The sequence below is a fragment of the Tinamus guttatus genome, unplaced genomic scaffold (assembly GCF_059628265.1).
Source record: "Tinamus guttatus ecotype Peru unplaced genomic scaffold, ASM5962826v1 Tinamus_guttatus_pri_ptg000240l, whole genome shotgun sequence".
In the NCBI taxonomy this organism is placed as follows: Eukaryota; Metazoa; Chordata; class Aves; order Tinamiformes; family Tinamidae; genus Tinamus; species Tinamus guttatus.
In genome coordinates, this window is record NW_028288774.1 from 13995984 (window position 1) to 14017645 (window position 21662).

At 39.1% G+C, this 21662-nt stretch overlaps 1 protein-coding gene across 1 annotated transcript in view; it reads left to right on the plus strand.

Annotated features, from left to right (window-relative positions):
• The window catches only part of HIPK3 (homeodomain interacting protein kinase 3), a 60304-nt gene extending 42446 nt beyond the window's left edge, over positions 1–17858 (plus strand). Inside the window, exons 5-16 of the mRNA XM_088525902.1 lie at positions 936–1022; positions 1745–1929; positions 2538–2697; positions 3075–3198; positions 5902–6023; positions 6217–6341; positions 6444–6605; positions 7583–7879; positions 8693–8833; positions 12488–12723; positions 13013–13140; positions 14724–17858. Of these exons, the coding sequence (XP_088382028.1) occupies positions 936–1022; positions 1745–1929; positions 2538–2697; positions 3075–3198; positions 5902–6023; positions 6217–6341; positions 6444–6605; positions 7583–7879; positions 8693–8833; positions 12488–12723; positions 13013–13140; positions 14724–15221 (2265 nt within the window). The 3' untranslated portion in view covers positions 15222–17858. The remainder of the gene's footprint in view (positions 1–935; positions 1023–1744; positions 1930–2537; positions 2698–3074; positions 3199–5901; positions 6024–6216; positions 6342–6443; positions 6606–7582; positions 7880–8692; positions 8834–12487; positions 12724–13012; positions 13141–14723) is intronic.
• The last annotated feature ends 3804 nt before the right edge of the window (positions 17859–21662 follow it).

Consider the following 21662-nt stretch of genomic DNA (forward strand, 5'->3'; position numbering starts at 1 on the left):
TAACTTCCTAAGCAGCTGATTTTTGCTGTTTTTTACTTAGACTTGGCCTTCTGGTGTCAGAATTTAAATGAGTTCTGTATATTGTATTATATGCTAACAGCCCTTGTGATTTGCAAAGGCCGTTGACCTTCAGAAGGGGTAGTTCTCTCATATCAGACTGCACATTGCTTTTGGGAAAGAGAAGCTTGGATACACTCATTACTTCCAGGCTTTGTCCAACTTAAAGTTAGAAAGTTTTCTGTAAGTTTTTGTCAATTACCTTTCCCTGTGGTCTTAATTTGCATCTCACAACATGAACTTTTAAAACAAAGCTACCTACTGATTATCTTGGGAAGAAGGAAAGTGATATGTCTGCTCATAAATTACTTATCACTTTCATCTTTGTTCTTTAGGACTTTTGTTTCATATTTCGCTGTTACAAAGCTTGCACTAATTGTCATGTTTGTGAAGGAAAACAATAACAGTAATGAAAAAGGAAACAGGAAAAGATGGAATACCAGACAATTTTTTGTTGGTTTTTGTGGAGGTGTGATATATTGCTGCTGTGTAAAATTAAGGGGCTGAAATTGTTCAAGTGTGTAATATACAAGTTTCATTAAAGAAACCTGTGATATATAATACAAGCATTGGAGGAGTTTCATCACACGTTTTGCTAGGCTTTCAACATTTCCTGCTTGGCTTGCGAACCATGTATTGTAATCCAGCATCGTAATAATTTAGGGGGAACCAAGAGGTGAAACTGTGGCTTTTGCATTTAGATTTAGAAAATGAAAGCAGTCAGCAAAAAAGCATGCGAAGAATCTGAATATGCAGTTGAAATACTTTAAAATTTTAAAACATGGCTTTTTAAACCAATAAATATTTAAAATTATTTTATGGTTAGAATTGTCTTTTGTTATCAACTTTTAAACTCAGCTTTCCTTTTCTTTTTTGAGACTTTGGAAGAGCATGAGGCAGAGACAGGTATGAAGTCCAAAGAGGCCCGAAAGTATATTTTCAACAGTTTGGATGATATAGTGCATGTGAGTATTAAAATATTCTTCCTCTGCAAAAAGGAATGATGAGAATGAAGGGTGAATTATTTTTTAAAATGTATAATTGAATTAAATACCTCTTTTTGGATGCTTTTGGTAATATATGGATCATATCCATTCATATCTTTATACCTTATTCTCAGGAAAGTATCCAGCTATGTCTGTGTTTGTCTTTATACAGAGATTTTTTTGTTGTGTGTTAACTATACTGGTCAAGATGGAGTGATAGGATGATATTTATTTTTGTGTATAATATACACTTTCTTTTCTCTTGTATCTAGCACTCTGGATAGAACAGGAACTCTGTATCCATCCTGCTAGGTTAACGTTATTATTATTGACAGCTTCTCTAGTTCTTTTTTCTTAATTGTATATCTTCTCTCTCTTTGGGTCTATAGCTCTCCAGTAAAGCAAATAAATTATCCTTCTACTTTTGTATCCTGAAGAGAGAATCAAATTTGTTTTCTAAAACTGGCATGCATATGTTTTTGAAAATGATTTTGAAAATTATCTCTAATATAAGAAAGACCATGAAAAGATTTCAACTCCCAATATTCCTTTTAATTTCTGAGCTCCAGACTGAGCAAATAAGCCCTGTTGGGGTTTTAGTGGGAGAGAGTATAGAAAAAGCAGAAAAAGAAAAGCAGAAAAACTAATAGGAAGAAATAACTTACCTATGTCTTCCTTCTGACTGCTTTGTTCCATGTCAGGTGAACATGGTGATGGATTTGGAAGGAAGTGACCTGTTGGCAGAGAAGGCAGATCGGAGAGAATTCGTCAGTCTGTTGAAGAAAATGTTGCTGATAGATGCTGATTTAAGAATCACTCCAGCTGAGACCCTGAACCATTCTTTTGTTACCATGAAGCACCTCCTTGATTTTCCTCATAGCACCCAGTATGTTATGCACAAACTGTGTTGTAGTTCCCTGCTGTAGTGATTCCCATGTGTAGTAGTATTGTGTTGCACTTGTATCGGGAAACGATCTTTGGCTGTTTGTATAATATCCTCATTAAGTATGTCTGATCAAGAAAATTGTCTGGATAGCTACATATGTGCTGTCTTGAAGTAACGTTTAGAGCACTGCCTTTTACAGTGGATTACATGTAATCTTAGGTTATAAATATTCAGCACTGCAGAGACTTGGGCTTGCCTGTTGAAAGTATTAGCAATAGTAGCTCCTACCAGTATTTCAATGTCGATTTTGTACAATACAGGATCTATGAAGGAAAGTGTTTCATCCCTCTGGTTTCCTGTCTTATTTCCTTGTATACAGTCATTAGAGAAAATAGTTAGTTGAAAGGAGCAGGAAACAGTATTTTTTGTGCATACATTGAGAAGGTTTGACAGTAACATAATAGCAGTGTTCCTTTTTCTAATTCTATTTTTGCCTTTCTGTTAAACTAAGCTGTGGATTGTGAACTGTTTCTTTTTCTGTGAAATTGCTAGATCCATTTAACAGGAAATTCTAATTAAAGCCACTTTTTATTTCTTATTTTTAATAGAGTGAAATCCTGTTTCCATATCATGGATGTTTGCAAATGTAGATCAAATTCCTATGACTTCAGTAACCGCAATAAAACATCACTTATGAGACCAGTTGCCTCAGGCAGTGCAGCTAATCTGACTGCAAGCTTCACCAAAATTGGCCCAGTAAGAAGTCAGGTAAAAATTATCATCTAAAAATATCACCTATTAACTCTGTTAATGCAACTTATCTAGCTAATTTCATATCTGAAAAAAGTATATCTGATGAGTTAGATCTTCTTTTACTCTGTTTATTTGTTCTTCATGTTTTCTGAATTTTAAAAGTGGGCTCTTTAAGCTTTGAAATTAGAAGTCAGAACTGTCATAATAAAGCACTGCTGTAGGATAGTGACCTCCAGTGGCCACATGGGTTGTTTTATTTGAAGTGTACTTGGGCTTTTCATGCTAATAGGTTGTTTTAGCTTTTTGTTGTATTAGCAGGCAGTATGGTATGTGTGAGGGAAACTTGGAATATTCACAGTTACAAATCATCCATGTTGCATCTGTTCCATTAGGCTTTAACTGCATCTGCCCACTCAGTTTTGCACCAAGGGATGCCCCTGCAGGCAGGAACTGCTCAGTTTGGCTGCAATGATGTTTTCCAGCAAGCATTGATTATCTGTCCTCCCACTATCCAAGGTATGTTCAGCTGAAAGTTACCCACCCTGAAACACTGAGTGCTGCTGTGTGTTAATGATGCCTGTGATAATCAGTCATATACCATTCAGTTGTCAAAAATAGTCAGTAGGAGAGAGTAATGACCGTCTTATATGGTTTGTAATGGTGTTGTCAACAAAAGGGTGAAAGTTTGTTATTTTCAAAATGTTAGTCTTCTGATTTTCTTCTGAACATTATGATATGTTGTGTCCTTCTGAAAGAAATCTGGAATTGGCCTCTGCAGAAAAAGATTAAGGAGTCTAGAGTTTCTTTTTTCATTAGTTTTTAATATTGTGCAGATAAAATGGGAGGGCCATGATGATAAAAATTGGGAAAAAGGCAAGAGCAGCATTTTTTCAAAACCTATGTCCTTTAGATAACCTAAGGATAAGGAAATCCAGTACTTTTTATAACTTTATCTGGATAATAAAGTTTTATTATTCTATTTGCTAATGGATGTTCGACAAAACATCTGAAAGCCTTTTAGGGCTTCATTTAAGGATGTAGCTGTCCTGTGTAAACATTGATTTTTTTTTCCTTAAGTATCACATTTACTGTCCTTCAGTTATAATGAACTAGCATACCTAGATAGAGCTGCTACAGCTTTCTGACTGAAAAACATTTGACTGAATTTTGGCAACTTTGAATTGTGCTGTGAGGAGGAAGCGGCATCTTGGTTTGACTCTTCCTTATTATGAGGATAAAGTCTGATTTTAAGTATATAAGCTTATGTTTATAAAAAGAAATAACTGGTTGATCAGAAAATGAAAGACTGAGGTTTTAAGGTTAGCAGGGAAGTATTTTCTTAGTGTAGAAAATGACCACATTGGAGATGTGTCTTTAGCAGTCCAAATGGTAATGGACTTGACATCTGTTCCCCTGATCGAATGCATCTACATCATGTGACCACAGCTCTTAATGTCTGAGGTGGCTCTTCATCCTCAGTGTGACCAACACAGCTCTTGTTCTTCTGCTTGGCTGATCAGATAGTCTGCTCAGAGGAGCATTTCTTACCATCACTAAGAAACCCATTGCATGCGGAGAAAGATGTAACTTATTGTTTGTTTACTGCGTTAGTTTTGCCCCTTTGAGGGTTTATTTTCTCTTTTTCTGGTAAGATCCAGACCTGTTGATCATCCCTTGAAAGGAGGGAGCTCGTAGGAAGTTGAGATTCCTCGGAAGGATCTTTAAACTTCCTCCAAGTTCTCCAGCATCAACTTGAAGTTATGGAAATCAACAAACAGTCTGAACAAAAAAAGATGTTTTATCTAAACAAAATGGCCACAAAGTCTTTATCTCCCTTGATAAAGACAGATGCAGCAGACTGCTTCACTAATGTTATTTGTGGCTGCTGCTTCTGCCTGGAGTTCAGAAACCCCCGAGAGCCGTGAATATTCCCTGTGCAGTGTCAGGGGCTCTGAGCCAAAGGTGTATCTTTAGATTTCCCTGAGCATATCTTGTACAGGTAAGTAATTTACTATTTAAATTGTATGTATGCTTTGCCCAATGGCATTCCATACTTAAAAACCCTACTGTTTTGATTATGTGCATTATATACAGATTAATAAGAATTTATAGAAGGAGTAACAGTTGAGTGATGAATTTACTACTTTAAGTTCTGATACAGCTTGAATTGAAAGAAATTTATAGGTTTCATCATGTAATTGAGAAATTGAGTTGCTCACAAGGAAGGAAAATGAGTTTGAATGGTTTCTGACACTGCTTCAGCTTTTCCCTCCTTGGTTTCCCTGAAGAGCAGCACCCAAGTGCAAAGTCTGGCTGCTTCTGGCAGAGTTGAGATGTTGCTGTTCTGGATACCTGTGTGGAGGGGGAAAAAAATAGTGAGGAGTACTTCAAACTTCCAAGACTTTGACCAGGTGGTTAGAGCTTGGTGTGCTGGGCACAGTAGAAGTTTGTTAGACTAAACTAAAAAATGAAAGTATCCAAGATCAAATTTAAATGAAATCCATAGTAATATTTCCCAGACCTCATCCTCAAACACACACTGCCTAGTCCTCGACTAAGTGTTTTTTTCCTATTATACTCTTGCTGCTATATTTCAGCTATGCAACAGTTAGCCTTATTTTCATAAAGGAAGGGAGGATTATGGATTCCACTGAAGAGACTTGGTGATGCGGAGGATTTTGCATTGCTTCTCTCAAACAAGGGACATCCCTAGCAATAGCAGGCACTATGCCTGTGGTCTTGCCTGCTCTAAGAGCTAAGGAGGAAAGGTTTCAGCTACCTGGAAGTACAAATGTGAAATGCATAAGGAGTCAGTGGTGAGAAGCTTTGAAATCCTGTTTCTTATTCTTGTCTGCTCTCTTGCAGATATTTTTTGTAACTTGTAATGAAGAGTAAAATGCTTAGCTCTGCAAAAGCTTCTGCAAAAATCATTCTGTTTTCTACTAGTTTGCTTTCAAGTTGTCGCAATTTGAAGTTATTTTTGAAGATGACAGCATCAAACACTTGTACAGATAACTGATAGCACAAAAATCCTCTAGGTGTTGCACTGACTTATTTTTCTTGAAAGGTTTAGATTATTGATGGGATTTAGACCATAATTGCATCAAGGAATGTTACTTAAATGTTATAAAATTATTCCTGCTGTTTGCATTTTGCTCAGAAATCGTGTGCGAGTAATGCTTTGCTTAAAGCTTGTGCACATGCTGTTCTTCCTGCCAGGAATTCCTGCAAACCATGGCAAGCCCACGAGTTTCTCACTGAGGGTGGACAATGCGGTTCCATTGGTGACCCAGGCCCACGCAATTCAGCCACTACAGATTCGAGCAGGAATCCTTTCTCAGGTTGGCTTTTTTAAACTAAAAGTGTAATTACTTAGTAAATATCTTACAGAAGTGTGCCCTGTAATCAGGGCATATTATTGTTTGCTATTGCTGTTTTCTGTGCAGTTGCTCTTCTGTATTGTGCTGGATTACAAGCAGCTAATATAAATGCAGTCGTTTGCTGCATCATGAAACGTGCTCTGCTTCCCGACAGACATGGTCAAATCAGGCCCAGCAAATCCTGGTTCCTGCCTGGCAGCAAGTAGCACCGGTGGCAGCTCCTGCTACTTCTCTGGCCTCTGATGCTGTGGCTGGCCCACAAAGGCTTGGAGACTGGGGGTAAGTCCATAGGGTGTAATTCCTTAATGGCTCTGATTTAGCAAGCTCCAGGGATGCAATTGAAATGACTTGCTGTGTAAAACTTCCTTTATTTCTCCTCAGGAAGATGATTACCCAGAGCACCCATTACAATTCAGTGATGCCTCAGCCTCTTGTAACACATCAAATAACCTTGTCTGCCCCTCAGCCAATTAGTGTGGGCATTGCACATGTTGTCTGGCCTCAGCCTGCAGCTGCCAAGAGAAATAAACTGTGTCAGAACAGGTGGGTAAAATATTCCTGAAATTTGTAATGTTCAAAGGTGATAACCCCGTAAGTGCTGTTCAGTGGACAGGGGAATATTTTATAAAATTGATGTGTTGGCAACAGTTGTATTTAAATTGCCTTTTGGTAAGTAAGTTTTTGTTCCTAGCCTATTTTTTTCGATGCTATTTCAGCAAAACAAAACAGATGTGAAAGTATGTTTCCATATAACAAGAGCACCTAATTCTCTTAGATTAATCTGTGTTTCTGGTCACAGCAAACTTTTTGCCTTTAGGAAAGCATAAGAATATATAGAAGTAGCTCTAATAATGTAACCTTGCTTGCATGAGGTTGTATCAGGTTTAGAGAACTAAAAATAAGGAGATATGATGTAATAAGGTTGTAATATGCCTTAGTATAGTCTTAAAAAGTCTTTCTATAACTGGTAGCCAAAACTATTCTTGCTGTTTGATAAAGAAATTATGCTTTGCCTGCTATACAAATTATTCAAAAATATAAAGGGTATTAAATGACGGGAAAGCACAGGTTGCAAGTGGTGATTTCAATAGACTTGTAGGGAGAATTTCATCCGAAGATTATGAGCTTTTGAATTCAGGGAGGTTGACTGGAGAATCTTTTTGGGAAATCTGTCAGGGAGTGGGGGCATATTTTGGCATGGGGGGAAATCAAGCAGGATTTTCATTTCTTTTTTCCTGTGTTTAAAAAGAAAAAGTATTTTTAATATATCATACTCAAATTTGTTTCAATGTAGATTCTTCTTAGCATATTTCTAGAAAATATTTCTCAGAAATTCTCATATAAAAATATTTCTCAGAAAATATTTGCTGAGTATTTGCCATGGTGCTTATGTTCTGTGCTTTTCCTTTTTATTTGTTGGGCAAGTTGTTTACTTAGCCTACATTGTCTTTCTGTTTGTACAGTTTCCAGGTCTGTTGGGCAAGATTCACTACATGTCAAACTGTCCTTTTTCTCCACAGAAGCAATGTGTTGCAGAATACCAATATCCAAAATGCAGCATTTATATCTCCAAAGATAATTAACCTGAAGGCTGTAAGGAGACTAAGCTGTATAGAAGCACAGGACAATCATCACTCAGAAGGCCGGGAAAGGAACTACTGCGAAGCGTCCGTCAGGCTGGACGCGGCGCCGTCCCTGCCGAGCAAACCGCGCCAGGCCATCCTCATTGCCGGCTCGCCGAGCCCCGCCGTCAGCGTCATCACCATCAGCAGCGACACCGACGACGATGACCTGGGACGAGCACATGCGCTGAGAGAGTAAGGGCTCATGCCTGCTTTAACTCCGGAGCTGCATTCCTGGTCACCGCTGCTCCCTTTCATCAAAGGGCTTCTCGCCCCGTTTCATTTCCAAGTTAATTCTGTAGCTGTGTTCTACTTGAAGTTCTTTTGAACTTCAGCCTCATTCAGGAATGTGTGTTAGGTATTTACAGCAGGAAACAAATGCTTTGTATTCTTTCATAACAGATTTTATTAAAACAGAATGCTTTTAGATCCAGCATGACCTTTCCTTAATACTGGCATTCCCTATTAATATCTGAACATGAGTAGTATTTAAAAAAAAAAAAAAAAACACACTTAACTAACTTCATTGGTCTAGCAGTAACATAATAGATAATTCTATGTGTAAACAGGTAACAAATGTTACTTTAACTAAACTAAGAAGTAGATTTTCGAGTACAAAAGCAGGTGCTGGGGATGGTTCCCAAGAAGGGTTTTCTTTCACAAAGTTACCAAAGAAATATTTTTCAATAGAAAAGTTAATGTTTGAATTTTCCCTCCTAATGATCCTGAACTATAGAATACATTTTAAAACTGAACTTTGTCAAATGTTTAAAGGTTTGGAACTTTATTTGTGGTAAAAACTTGTTATTTCAGTATTCAATTTATTCATTTAATAAATTTCACAAAATAGATGGGAAGAAAAAAAACACACCTAGGAATTGGTAGCCTTCTAAATCTAAGGGGCCTTTTCTTATATTTGCCCCTTTTTTATTTCTTAATTAAATATAACACTGGTGTGTAGAAAAGGCAAGTGAATGACTATGCATGTTCACTCTTTATTTGTGGTAGGTGCAAAGGAAGCCTGGACTGTGAAGCCTGCCAGAACACACTGAATATTGACCGCGTGTGCTCTCTGAGCAGTCCTGATAGCACTCTGAGTACCAGCTCCTCGGGACAGTCTAGTCCATCCCCTTGCAAGAGATCCAACAGGTAAAATGTTGTGCTCGGTTCAGTTAAATACCACCACCCCCAAATTAACAGTTGACTCAACTAGTGATAGGAATCTTGAAGTCTTTATCATGTTCCTGCCTGGTCACCAATAGCAGTAGGTGTGTTAATACTTTGTGATAGAGGCTGAATTGTGTATTAAAAATGTTATTGGCCTGTAATCAGGCCAGTGCAGTTCTTTATTCTTAACAGAGCCTTCCTACTTCCTTAAAAATGTAATTATGCTCAAAATAGAAATATGCTGTACGTAACACAGAGCAATGCTGCTAACTTAAATAACCCAAAGCAGGGTGCAACAGGTTGGAAGATACCAGAATGACCTTAACTTTTGCACCCTTTTGTTTTCCCACTATCTTGTATCCTGATCTTTAATGACTTGGATGTGTTTTTCCTCTACCAAATATAAGCTTCCTTGTTCAGTAATTAGTGTTCATGTGAACAGCTCTTGGAAGCTTCTAGTTTCATTGCTTGATGAAAGACTTGATTTAGGTTTAAGCCTAAATTTGGGGGCCAGTATTCAAAATTTGCTCTTAAAAACACCTACGTGTTACTCTGAACTGTTTTATGGCATTTTTGCCACAGTACCTGAGCTTGACACTAATGTCTTGATCCGAGTAACACTTATGGACCTGTGGCAGGGTTAGAAGCTCCTACTGATTTGGGATGTTCTGGTTGAGGCAACTACAGGCTATTTTTTTTCCTCTTCATTCCCTGCTCCCATTTAATATGCTGAAACTCAATTTGTAGTGGTGAGTACTTGGCACTTCTGTGAATCAGATTCCTAGATACTAGGTTGGATGCCCAGAAACTTTTGGAAACCAGCTTTTCTCACTGGTGAAAGTTTAGTTTAATATGACTTACCCGGTATTACATAAAAATCATACGACCTAAGGATAGAATCTGTTTTTTTACAAGCATTCTGCAGCTGTCATAACTGACCAGTTCTTTTATATTTATTCTGCAGTTCACTTCCTAATTTCTGTGGAATAGCTTCCTAGGTAGGAAAGAATAATTCAAACTTGGAGCAGTTTCACTGTGGAAAACGAGTATGACTGGCATCCTAGGGGGAAAAAATGCTTTTTTTTTTTTTTTTTTTAAAAAAGGATTAAGGTTCTATCACAGTGTATATTGGCAGGGAAGTAGAATGGGTAGGCTGTTTCAGCAGTTTTATTTAGTCTGAATTTTAGACAATGTGACTAATGGTCCATTTAATATGTATAGATACAGGATTCTGTGTTTAAATATCACGATTACATATATATAAATAAAATTGTGGAGTTTTTGGCATACTTTTGATATTCGGTTAGGGCTGATTTCTCTGGGTCTAGTGAACAAGTCTCTGCAATACTGGCCCCAGAATGCCAGGTGTTATGGGTTGTTCCTGCTTGTGTTGGTCAGGACTGGAAAGGACTGCTCTAAGGAAGTGATGCAGGTAGATTGGGAACCAGGAACAGGAGCATGTTCAAACTTTGCCCAAGCAAAGTTGGTGTGCAAAGCTGCATCTTCACCTTGCGTGGTTTTCTTTTGGTTGCATTTGTTTGGGTGGGTTTTCTCTGCTTACTTGCCTGATCCAACTCCTTCTGCAGACCCACAATTGCTAGATCCAGCAGTGTAAGTAGGTAACAGTGGTTGGGCAAAGGGCATGAGGGAGAACAGGACCAAGTGCAACACAAGACCAGACCTTCTGTGCAGTTTGTGATGCTGAGGGCTGTGGGCCGTGTGCACATCTTGCAGTTTAGCTAACTTAGATTGATTTCTCATTTCTGGGGGTTGGACTTGGTGTAGAAGATAATCCTAACCAAATTTCTGCCATTTCTGGGACTTTGGAGATGCTCAAACAAGAAGTTACCAGAATTATGTAGGTAGACAAAAACAGGTATTTCTTCCTAGTTGTCTTTTCAAGTGTTTGTCCTATCTGCCTGTGAAACAGGAAGATAAGTAACCAGAAGCATTTGAAAAAGGTTAAGCTCAAATGATTAAATACTGATAAACATCTAAGTAACAAGAAATGGGGTCCTAAACTGGGAAGTATCAGACAGTTTCCCTAGTTGACAAAGGACACTGAAGTCTGCCAAAAATGTCTGAAGTTCAGGCAATATATCATCTGAATGTCTAAAAAGTGCGGGCAAGTTTATATGAAGGCCTGTTTGGTCTGAAGTGTGAGGAACTCCACTCCAGCCCCTTTAGAATATGACTTTGTCAGGAGTGGAGGAGAGTGCCTCAGGGCCTGGTTTTATTGGTGTCCAATTTAAATTATGTAATGTAATTACTAATTTGTATTTTATAGTTATAACTTTTGAATCCATTAACTTAGTGGTTGTAATGGCATCACAATTTGCTAGTTCAGCTATTCATAATTACCTTGGTGTTTTGACTAAGGCTTCTCTTTTCTGTGCTGGCCCTTATAGCTTCAATTAACTTCTCATAAAAAGCTAAATTTGGTAAATGTTTCTGTTTACACTGCTGTAGTTTATCTCCATGCTGTAAGGACCTGTTACATTAGCTGTATAATCAGTGTTTTCCAGAACACTTAAAACTTACATATATGAAAGAATTCATAAACCCTAAACAATATAGTTGTTAAACATGTAAATTGGGGTTTTGATATGTTTTTCTAGTCTGTGGGAGTTCTTAGTTCTTGTTACTATCCTGTCTAATCAGGAAACTTGTGAGCATCTCTGTTTGCTTAGTCGTTACCCCATATTGTTCATTTTAGGCAACACCACTTTGTTCACCTAAAGGAACTGTTTGTGATGTGTACATGGCACAGTCTCAGTTGAGAACTAGCTACATTACTGACTATTATTATTACTTCCAGGATCTGTGATATACCTTTTAATTTTATATTAAATAATACTTAAAAGATTTTTTTCCTTGTAATAAACTTCATCATAAATTAGTTTCCTTAGCCAGGTTCTTTGCTACTTGCTATTTGGTTCTGGTTCCACTGATTTGATAGTCTTGCTTTTGGCAGTTCTTTTCTGTTTAGCTTGTACTTCCTTCTTATCCCTTTCTTCTTTTGATGTAACCGTGTGATTTACCATGGGAAACGCTGTTATTTAGAGCTGGTTTCTCCTCCTTTTTCCACCTTGGTGGTTTTGGTAAAAGCAGTGGCAGAATGAATGAATTTGCCTTCCCTGAGCAGCATGCACTTCACAGACCACGAATGCCAAAATTGGCACTGTATGGAAGCAGGGCTTCGTTTGCTTCCTTAATCTAAAATCTATCGGAAAATTATTTAAAGAGAATCTGTAGAAGCTTTGTATGTGCAGTACTCTCAAGGAATGTAAGAAAGCTCATTTTTCACTAGGTAAGATCATGTTTTGGTTTAGGAAAATACAAAACTATCTTCAACCTTTTACTCTGAAAATCTAGGTTTCAGGTAGATTGCAAATATGTTATTAGAGAAAAAAAGTGCAATCTGCATGTCCAAATCTTTCTGCAATATTATTTCTGTCTTTCTCTGAATAATTAGTGGGTAGAATAAGTTTGAAGTTTTAGCTGCCATCTTGACTATGTATGTTTATGTAAGTAAAATTGCCTGAGTTGTTTTACTTCTCTAAGTTTTATGTGGTGTTTTACCAAAAATGCCTCTCTTACAAAAATGCATTTTGTGATACTTCTGTGTTTTGATAGCATGTCAGATGATGAACAGGAAAGTGGATGTGATACAGTAGATGGTTCCCCAACTTCGGACTCTTCAGGACATGACAGCCCATTTGTGGAAAATGGCTTTGTAGCTGCGACCAATAAAAATACAGACTCAAGAACATCAGTTAACTCTGAAACCAAATCTGCCGTTTGCACAGTGGTGGTGCCACCAATGACACTTGAAAACAGGTTACACCTTGACGAACAGATGGTGAATACAGGTAAGCTAGTCCAGATGGGTGGTTCTTTCTGTAACAATAGACAAAAATAGAAATCTGAATAGTGTATTCAATAACAATAGGTATGAAGATTTCAATTTACATGTGTATCTGCTGAGCTATAAGTTAACACTTTGTGTTGTAGTTTTTAGACTTATTTCATTATCTGGCTATTTTTCACTGTGTAAATTCCATCTGATAGTAGGTGAAGCAAATAGTTTGGTCTTTGGATAGCTAGAAGAGATGAATGATCCAAAACGATGAATGGCTTTTTTCATTTATATTTTGGAAGATACTATGTGCCAGCCACTGAAAAAAGGTCCATCTGTCCTGGGAAGGATAAACCAGTCTTCTATCATAGGAAACCGTCAACAGAAATTGACATCAGCATTCCATCAGCAACACATAAACTTTAGTCAGGTATGTGTAATTATTTATATCTAAGAAATATTACTACTGTCTTGGTTCCAAATGTGCTGAACACTCACAATTTTAATTGGTGTAAATGGCAACTGCAGGTTCTCAACAACTTGATTGCAGACGTGTTCAAAACTTCAAAAGTGGACTTCAGTTTATTGGGCAAGTCATATGTATCTTTTGTTTTTTGACATTTCCTTATAGCAGCTGACTGTTTTGTTTAAAAAATAGAAAAAAAAAAGTCCTGAAAAAAAAATTAACACTAAATAGAAGTACAAGGCAAAATAAAATAAATGCTAGTGTTTTTTCCCTATACCCAAATGCTAAAATGCATAATGTGTCTACTTAGAAGTTGGGGCTATATTTCATTCTTTTTTGGCTAGTGGCGCGGAGTCAAAATTGCACAAATACTGCACAAAAATTGTCCTAATCTGAGAGCATCTTGAAATGTACTCTTAATGTGCCCACCTTGGTCTTGCCCTTCCTGATGGATAAGGAAGTTGGGAAGCGGTTGTGATTATATCCATTGGGAGAGGGCACATAAAGCTAATTGAAAATGTAAATGTAGCAAAAGGAAATGTAGCAAATGTATCTGCTGTGGCTGAGAACTGAAGTTGGCATGTGGCATTGGTTAGGTTAAAGTCCCTTTTAAATTAATCAGCTTTGCGCTGTGGCTGTGTTAAGTATCCAGGGCTGCAGTTAATAATAGTACCTGGACATGTAGCCCTTGCAGAGTAACTGTGAATCTTGTTTGCAAGTTAAATATTAAATGCAAGTGTGGCTATTCAGTAACAGCTTGAATCATTTAGATTGAAAGAAACATTTTGGTGGGTGACAATTTGTCCTTTTGCTTGATTGTGTTAGAAGGATTGATTTAATAATTTCGTTATAAAGCTTCATATGATCAGCATAACATTAATTTTAATCACTTCAAGGACTGCAGCTCCTCATCCTCTTGGCAGAAAGTGGAACCTTATTTTCATTAGAAAAATTTTGCTGATCCTTCTTTCTGCAGTAGATGCCCTAGTGGTTTAAACTGATGTTTAATGGGAGTAATTGATTTTTAGTCTGTCTTTTTAAACTGTTAGTGATTATCACATCTCTCTGTGATCATAACCCTAGACTTTTTTGCCTAGTTGTTTCAGATATTTTTCAATCCGTTTATTTTTTCTGTTCTCCTCTAAAATTTCTCTCCTATTTGTCCTCTTTGTGCCTCATTATGGTGCCCAAACTGAATGCAGCACTTCCAATTGATGCCAAGCCAGTGCTGAGTAGAGTGGAATAAGCACCTTGCTCATGTGATACATGGTATTTCTGTTAAAACAGCCCAGCATGGCATTTTATCCCTTTTTTCTTATTTGTGTTTGTTTTTTTTGCAAGAGCATTAAAATAACTTGTGTTCTCTTTGCCTTCTTTTATTGTCAAGATTTCCTGTCTGTGCTACTACCTAAATAGCTACTTATTTTTAATTTAAGCCTTTATTTTTTCCTCTCTTTGGTTTTGATTAGTTTTAGTGCGTTACTCCAGTTTTCACCTGCCTCAGCGCGTTGCAGCGTTAACGGCCGGCCCTTTCTGTGTGTGCGCAGGTTCAGCCCCTGGGCTCGGTGCCGCCGGAGTGGAACGGGAACCTGGCGCCCCGGCGGCGGCGGCGACAGCAGCAGCAGCAGCCCTACCTGGCGGCGAGCGGCGGCGGCGGCCACCCCTTCTCCCTGCCCCAGGGAAGCCCCAGCGCCCCGGCGCTGCCCGCGCACCTCCCGGCCAGCTCCCGCCTGGCGGCGCAGCCGGCCCTCCTGCCCTACGCTGCGGCGGCCCCGCTCAGCACCGCTGCGCCCGTCGCCCACCTCCTCGCCTCGCCGTGCGCCTCCAGGCCCTTGCTGCAGCCTCCCGCCTACAGCATGTCCCACCCCAGCGCTCTAGTCCACCAGGTTCCTGTTGGCATAAATCCCCGTCTCCTGCCTTCCCCCACCATCCATCAGACTCAGTACAAACCGGTCTTTCCACCGCACTCGTACATCGCAGCATCGCCTGCTTACACGGCGTTTCCGCTGAGTCCCACCAAGCTCAGCCAGTACCCGTTTCTGTGAGAACTCGAGTTCAGTGGGTGAGGAAGCTCAATCACGCAGAAGGTTGCTTTGAGAAGAAACATGGTATTTATTAAACATTAGCCATGGCACAACAGGAGAATTATTTTTTTTGAATCATGTAGACTTGGGTGCAATTTAAACAACTCTGAGCTTTAAAGAAAAAACTCACTTTTAATGTGTTTTGCACATTTGGTATAACTTGTCTTTGGTCATGTTATCTTCTTATATAGTAACTTTAGACAGGTGACTTATGGGAGCAGAAATCTGAATTTGCTCCTACTATTTTTTATAAAATTGCCTTCTAACTAGTGCAAGACACGTCTACATTTGGGAAGCCATTCAGTGTACAGAACTAGAGCAACAGATGCACATCTGTCAGCAGTACAGTGTAGAAGTAAATTGTTTGTATTGCGTATCTTGGTGTTTAAATGTTGAGTCACTTATCTAAGAGTTGAGCTGTTGTTCTTCACATTGCATGTGTCTTTTGCATGGGCAAAAAAAGAGAAAGAAAAAGCCTAAACATTGCTCTTAAATGTTGTTGTCCTAATAATCTCAGCTGCATTGTAAACTGTTTCCACACATAGTGCCTTAAATATTTGAGGTTGTTAACGTTATTACTTATATATAAATGTTGAGGACTGCAGCACTTAAATTCAGATCTGCTGTTTTTTTGGGTAGAGTAATGCTCATTTTGGGTTTTGAGTGGTATATGATTTTTAGTATTGGGTGTTTTTTTCCTTATCAGGAAGGCAGCATGTTTTGCTCTAGCTGAGTTTTCCTGTCTTTTTTCCCCCTGCCAGAATGATCTAGCTTCAAGAAAAGACCTCAGTAGTGCTTAAGAAGAGTTGATTCAGTAGCTATTGAGTAGTGACACACAACACAGTATTTCATATGGTTTAAATGGAACTGCAATACAATCCAAGTAGTTTATTTTCAAAGTGCTTGTCTAATTGGATATAATAAAATGTTTAGAGGTGCAGTAGGCATGACTTTGACTAGCTAACGAAAGGAAAAGCCAAGTGCTTGTTGATTCATGATGTGGTTTCATCTTAGCTTGAGCAAACCATGCAGTATTTAATAAATAGTAGCAGGATATTTACTATTGAAGCTTGAAAAGATGTGAGTTCTTTGTGTGCAATCTTTCTTTTATGCATGGGAGAGATTTTAGTCTTTTTACATAATAGTATTTGTTTTAGCCTGTTGTGGGTGTTTGCTTATTTAATACATTCCGTCAGGGACATAAATTACATGCTTTCTGCGTTATTTTTTTTCCTTAGGAAGTGTGTCTTTTTGTTGAAATGAAGTTGCTTTTGCAGCACCAAAGACTTAATCATCCATTTCCTATAAAAGGTAGCTACTTTTTTCATAGACCTCAAGTATACTCTAGTGTAGAGATGGGATTTAAAGAAGGTGTTAAACTGAGGCTGTGTGTTAGCTTATGGGCAAGTAATAAATTGTATCATTTATCTTGAATGTATCATAGATAAGCTGCTATATAATGATTGCCACTTCAGATAGCTGTGAAATTAGGTGATTAACTAGTTCTTTCTTAGCCTTCTAATTTCTGTACAAGTCTAATACATGAAATAGAAATCAGGTTTTGATTTTTTTAATTTTGTTTTCATGTTTGGAGTGTCGTAACTATTATATTGTAAATGATGGAAGATGATTGCATATGTTTTTTGGGTGTGTTATTTGCATCAGTATTTTATCTCCATTAACTCTGAGCTCATCACTGCATACAAGTGGATGTATCGATGTAACTTAATTTTTTTATGTTTTCATATTGGCATTGTGTAGACACTTAAACTGCATCTTGCAGCCTTGACTTAACTTTTTTTTAAAAAAAAATCTGGAACATAATCTTTGCAATGTTGACTGGAATAAGAGTGCAAAGCATTTGAGTTTAACTCTGTCAGCTAATAACTGGTAAACTTTTTCTTTACTCCACTAACACAAGCAGTGTTTTATTTAATGAATGTCTGAAAGAAATGTGCCTACATTTGATTTAGTTTTTAAGTAACAACTAAAATATAACAGTATTAGATCATAAACAGTACCAGCAGTACATTTTTAATCACACTGAAAATTAAAAAATCTTAACTTTTCCCAAAAGTTTCAGTGTTTTTAGTAATCAACTCTATGCATTTTGTACAAGTATAAATGTGTGTATATAAAATATACATTAGAAAACTAGGAGTATCCTGATTAATTTGAAATCCTGTCAAAACATACATGAAGCCTAAGTATATGGAGTCAAGAAAATGCTCAAATTGGATATCCACCTTATCACTTCAAACTTCTACTGTATGGTCCAACAGATTGTTTTCTGTTCACTCCTTTGTGTTGGGAATTGATTTTTGGGTACTCACTCCATTGCAGGCAATGGACACGCCAAGAATCACCAGTGCAAATGGAGTAAATGAATTTTGTATTGTCATAAATACTGCATTTTCTGTGGGGCCATGGGGATCTTCATCCATCTAATGTATTTACTGTGCTTTCTTTTTACTGTGCTTAAGGTATTAAGCTAAATGTGCTTCTTAAATTGACACAATTATCTGTATATCACAAGAGTATCCTATCACATGCAGAAAAAGTTGCTGTAAATGGTGCCCCCGATTAGATCTGCTGCTCTGCCTGTATTGTAATTTTAAAAATGTTTCATTCATTGCAATGCAAACATTTGGGATTCTGCCCCAGCTTAAATTCAGAATAATGGACGTTTTTTCCCCACTCCTGCCACATGTCCTGAGGGAAAGGACATGAGTGATGGCAAAGGTCCCAGGGCTGCCTGCAGCAGAAGGCCCTAGGGGAGAAGGCCTTTTCTGGGGAGGTGAGGAATAAAGTCATCTGCAGAGAAGCCTTTATACATGCTCTTAATTCCTTTTTTAAATAAAACACTGCATGACTACAGAATTGCATATATGCATATTACTTTAATTTGCAAGGTTTTATATGAATTTTGTGTTCATTTTTAATTTTACTTCAGGGTGTTTTATTGGTCAAATATGCTACTGTATTAACTTTTTTGTTTTAATTTTAAAATCTCCTTTTTACTGCTTATTAATTTGGTTTGTGTTAAGTAAAAGTTAAATCACACTGCAAGCTGTAGGAAGATTTGTTCTAGAAATACCCGGTGATATAGACTTGATTAATAAGTTTGAACTGTTACTGTTTAACAATTTGTAGACTTGTGGCTTTCTTTTTGCTTTTTTCTTTTCTTTTTTTTTTTTTTTTTTTTTTTTTGCTTTGGATTTCTATGCTACACTAGTTTGCCATGTAGCAATTGCACTGTGCAATATTACAATATGAGGACTGGGAAAATTTTTTATGGATGTAATGTCTCTTACAGTTTGCGATAGTATTTCTTTCTAGTTCTCAGTGATTTAAATGTGACCAAGCCTTCTGTACTTTGTCACAAAAAGCGGGTTTTCCAGGTGACTATTTTGGTGAGTGTCAAAATAAGAATTTATGGTGTATTACTGTCGAGATTCACTTTGAATTAAAATATATATTGCAGCAGTTGGCTTTTTGGTGACTCTTATTTTTGTTATGTCAAATCAAGGCTAGATTAAGTTTGTGTGGGGGGTTCTGGGTCTCAGAATCTGATGTAATCATTGACAAAGCTTCTCTTCATGTTGAAAATCGAAGTTTCACTAACTTCAAGGGTTGGATAGCAGAACATTACAAATCAGCCTTTAGCATAACCAAACCTGTAGCTTCCTTGTCCTAAATGTCTCCCTTTTGCAACCTCAGGCAAAGACTACCTGGCCCAGATAGGAGCAGAGACCTTGTGGCCCCTTGTGCCAAGCGCAGGGTACGGGGCTCCTGGTGCTGCAGATGGCTGAGTGGCCCCATGTGTCGCTGCCTCCAGATGGCCCGGCTGGGGTTGACTTTGCTCCTGCAGAGGACGTGTTTGCTGCCAAGGGCTACAGAGTTTACCCAAATCCACGGGTTTAAAGCTGTCAAGAAGCAGCATAGGGAGTCCAAGTATTTGCAAAGCAGCATCATTTCTGTGATTGAAACTACAGCTAAGGTATGGTTGTAAAGGAAATGTATGACATTGAGCTGCTAGTGTAATATACTTTGATAACCAAGGGTCTCAGGAAGCTTTGCTAGGTGGAAGGCATCACTATTAACTCGTCTTCTACAGGTGTTTTTTCTTCTGTGCAAGTGGGTCATGCCATCTGCAGAATTACCCCTTGGAATATATGAGAACGGTTTCTCCAGACATCTCTAATGTACCTCTTTTTTTTTTTCTTTTACACCTTTATTACTTTTCATTCTTTGCATTTAGGCTTATCTGTGTTGACTTTTAAATGCATGTTGCTAGTAATATCTGTATCTTGCACTTCCCGTAGAAAATAGTGCCAGTATCTTGATGTATTTTCATAATCTTGGTTTTTAGAAGCAACTAGTAAGCAAGAAAAGGCTGCCTGGGGTTGCCTTAGGGAGTGTGGTGAAACCCTTTCCAGTCTTGCTTTCCACTAATAATAATGTCAAGTGACCCCTATGTTCCTTTACATCCTTTTTGGTACCCAAGTTTTATTCCTTGTTTCTACCAAGATCACACAGGTGTCTGCAACCTCCTGATCTGCACAGTCCATGAAAATGTGAATTTTTGTCTCATTGTGGGTGTTTTATTGTTAGGTTGCACAGAATAATATTCTTCAACTAGAGCCATACTGGTCACATAGGTGAAATAATCAACAAAATAAAGATGCTTAGTCAGTACAAGATTTTTTACTGGCATGAGACAGCTTTGATTCTTACTCAGCACAAGATCCCTTCTGGGAGGGGGATGTGTGTATACATATATGTGTGTGTGTGTATATATATATATATATATATAGGCTGCTTGCCAGGGTGAAGAATTTCACAGCCAGGGGTTGCTGGTTTACAAATAGATGCTCTCCACTTCCTGCTCCAGTTGTGTAAGGGAGTAATGGGCACCATGTGTGCTGCTTGCAAAGAAGTCCCTGCAGCATTTGCAAAGCCCACCAGCACAGTTGCTAGGAAAACAAATACTAGTGCAGAGGAGGGATGCACAAATGTCCTCCCGTGAGCTGGAAATTATCATAAATGAAGATCTGGAAAGGTTGGTTTAGGAAGTAGCTAACTACAGGTAGGGAAAAATGACTAGTTTTATCAACTATCTACTCATTTTTCTGGCATTATAGGTCTTTTTAATTTTTGGGACTAACATCTGTTACAGATTTATGATTTAATTGGTATTATATAATGTATAATAAAGACTAGTTTTTCCCCTGGTCTAGCTCTTAATCACAACTTATTATTGCATCTATTATAAAGATTAGTTATGACAAACTAGGAGGAAAAAAAACCCCCACAAATTCTTTAGTGCTTTTTGCAGTTTATAAAAGGCACCACGAGAGGGCCCTGCTTGAAATGCTGGCCCTCAGGAGCGTGGCCTGCTCAGTAAGCTTTCCCTTACCTCTTGGTGTAAAAAAGTGCCATCTTCTCTTGGTTACCAGTTAGTGGTAGGAGTCACCAGCTGGTAGCTAATTCTGCATGTTGAGAATTAATGATTTGAGGAGAAAGGGAGTAAAACCACCCACGGAGGGACCTATGGAGCAGGCGTAGCATTCAGAACGTAGTAAGCTCCATCCGAGGGTAGCTGTAGGTAAACAGTGGTCACTTTACCTCAATGTTGATCTGTAAGAATTTATCCAAGAGCTGACCTGCCCCTTTCCCCCTCACAAACAACTCCCTGGAGCCACCCTTGCTGCTTCCCCCCTACCCTCCCTGCTTCTTGGCTGCACTCGTGATTGCTCTTGGTTGACCCCAAGAGCTCTTGAGGCACAACTGTTTGAAAACAAGTTGTCCAGGTCTCTGAAGGGCAGGTGCTGTAGTCTTTCTCCTCACTCCAGCACTGGTTGCAGTGACTGCTGTTGAGGCAGCTCTTCAGAGGGGCTGCGGCAGCCCCTGGCCTGATGAGATTCACTGATGCTCTCGGGCTGGGCTGAGGAAGCTTTGAGGGGGCTGTGATATCTGTGAGTAACGCGCTGCCCTGGGCTGCCCTCATCCCCAACCACCCCTCCTCCCCCAAGGCTGCCCAACGGCCGCTCGCGCCCGCTGCCCCCTCGCGCCTAACGGCCATTCCCGCCCAACGGCCGCTCGCGCCCGCTGCCCCTTCGCGCCTAACGGCCATTCCCGCCCAAGGGCCCCTCGCGCCTAACGGCCATTCCCGCCCAACGGCCGCTCGCGCCTGCTGCCCCCTGGCGCCCCCCGGCCGCGCAGCGCTGAGGGGCTCCGCGCGTGGCCGCTCGGCGCTGCCGGGGGCGGGCAGCGGGGCCATCGCAGCGCGAGCCCCTTCTACGGCCGCACGGCACCATGAGGGCCCCCCCGCTCCTCCTCCTCCTCCCGCGCCGCTGCCGCCGCCGCCGCCTCCCCTCGCAGCCCCTGCTCTGAGCACGC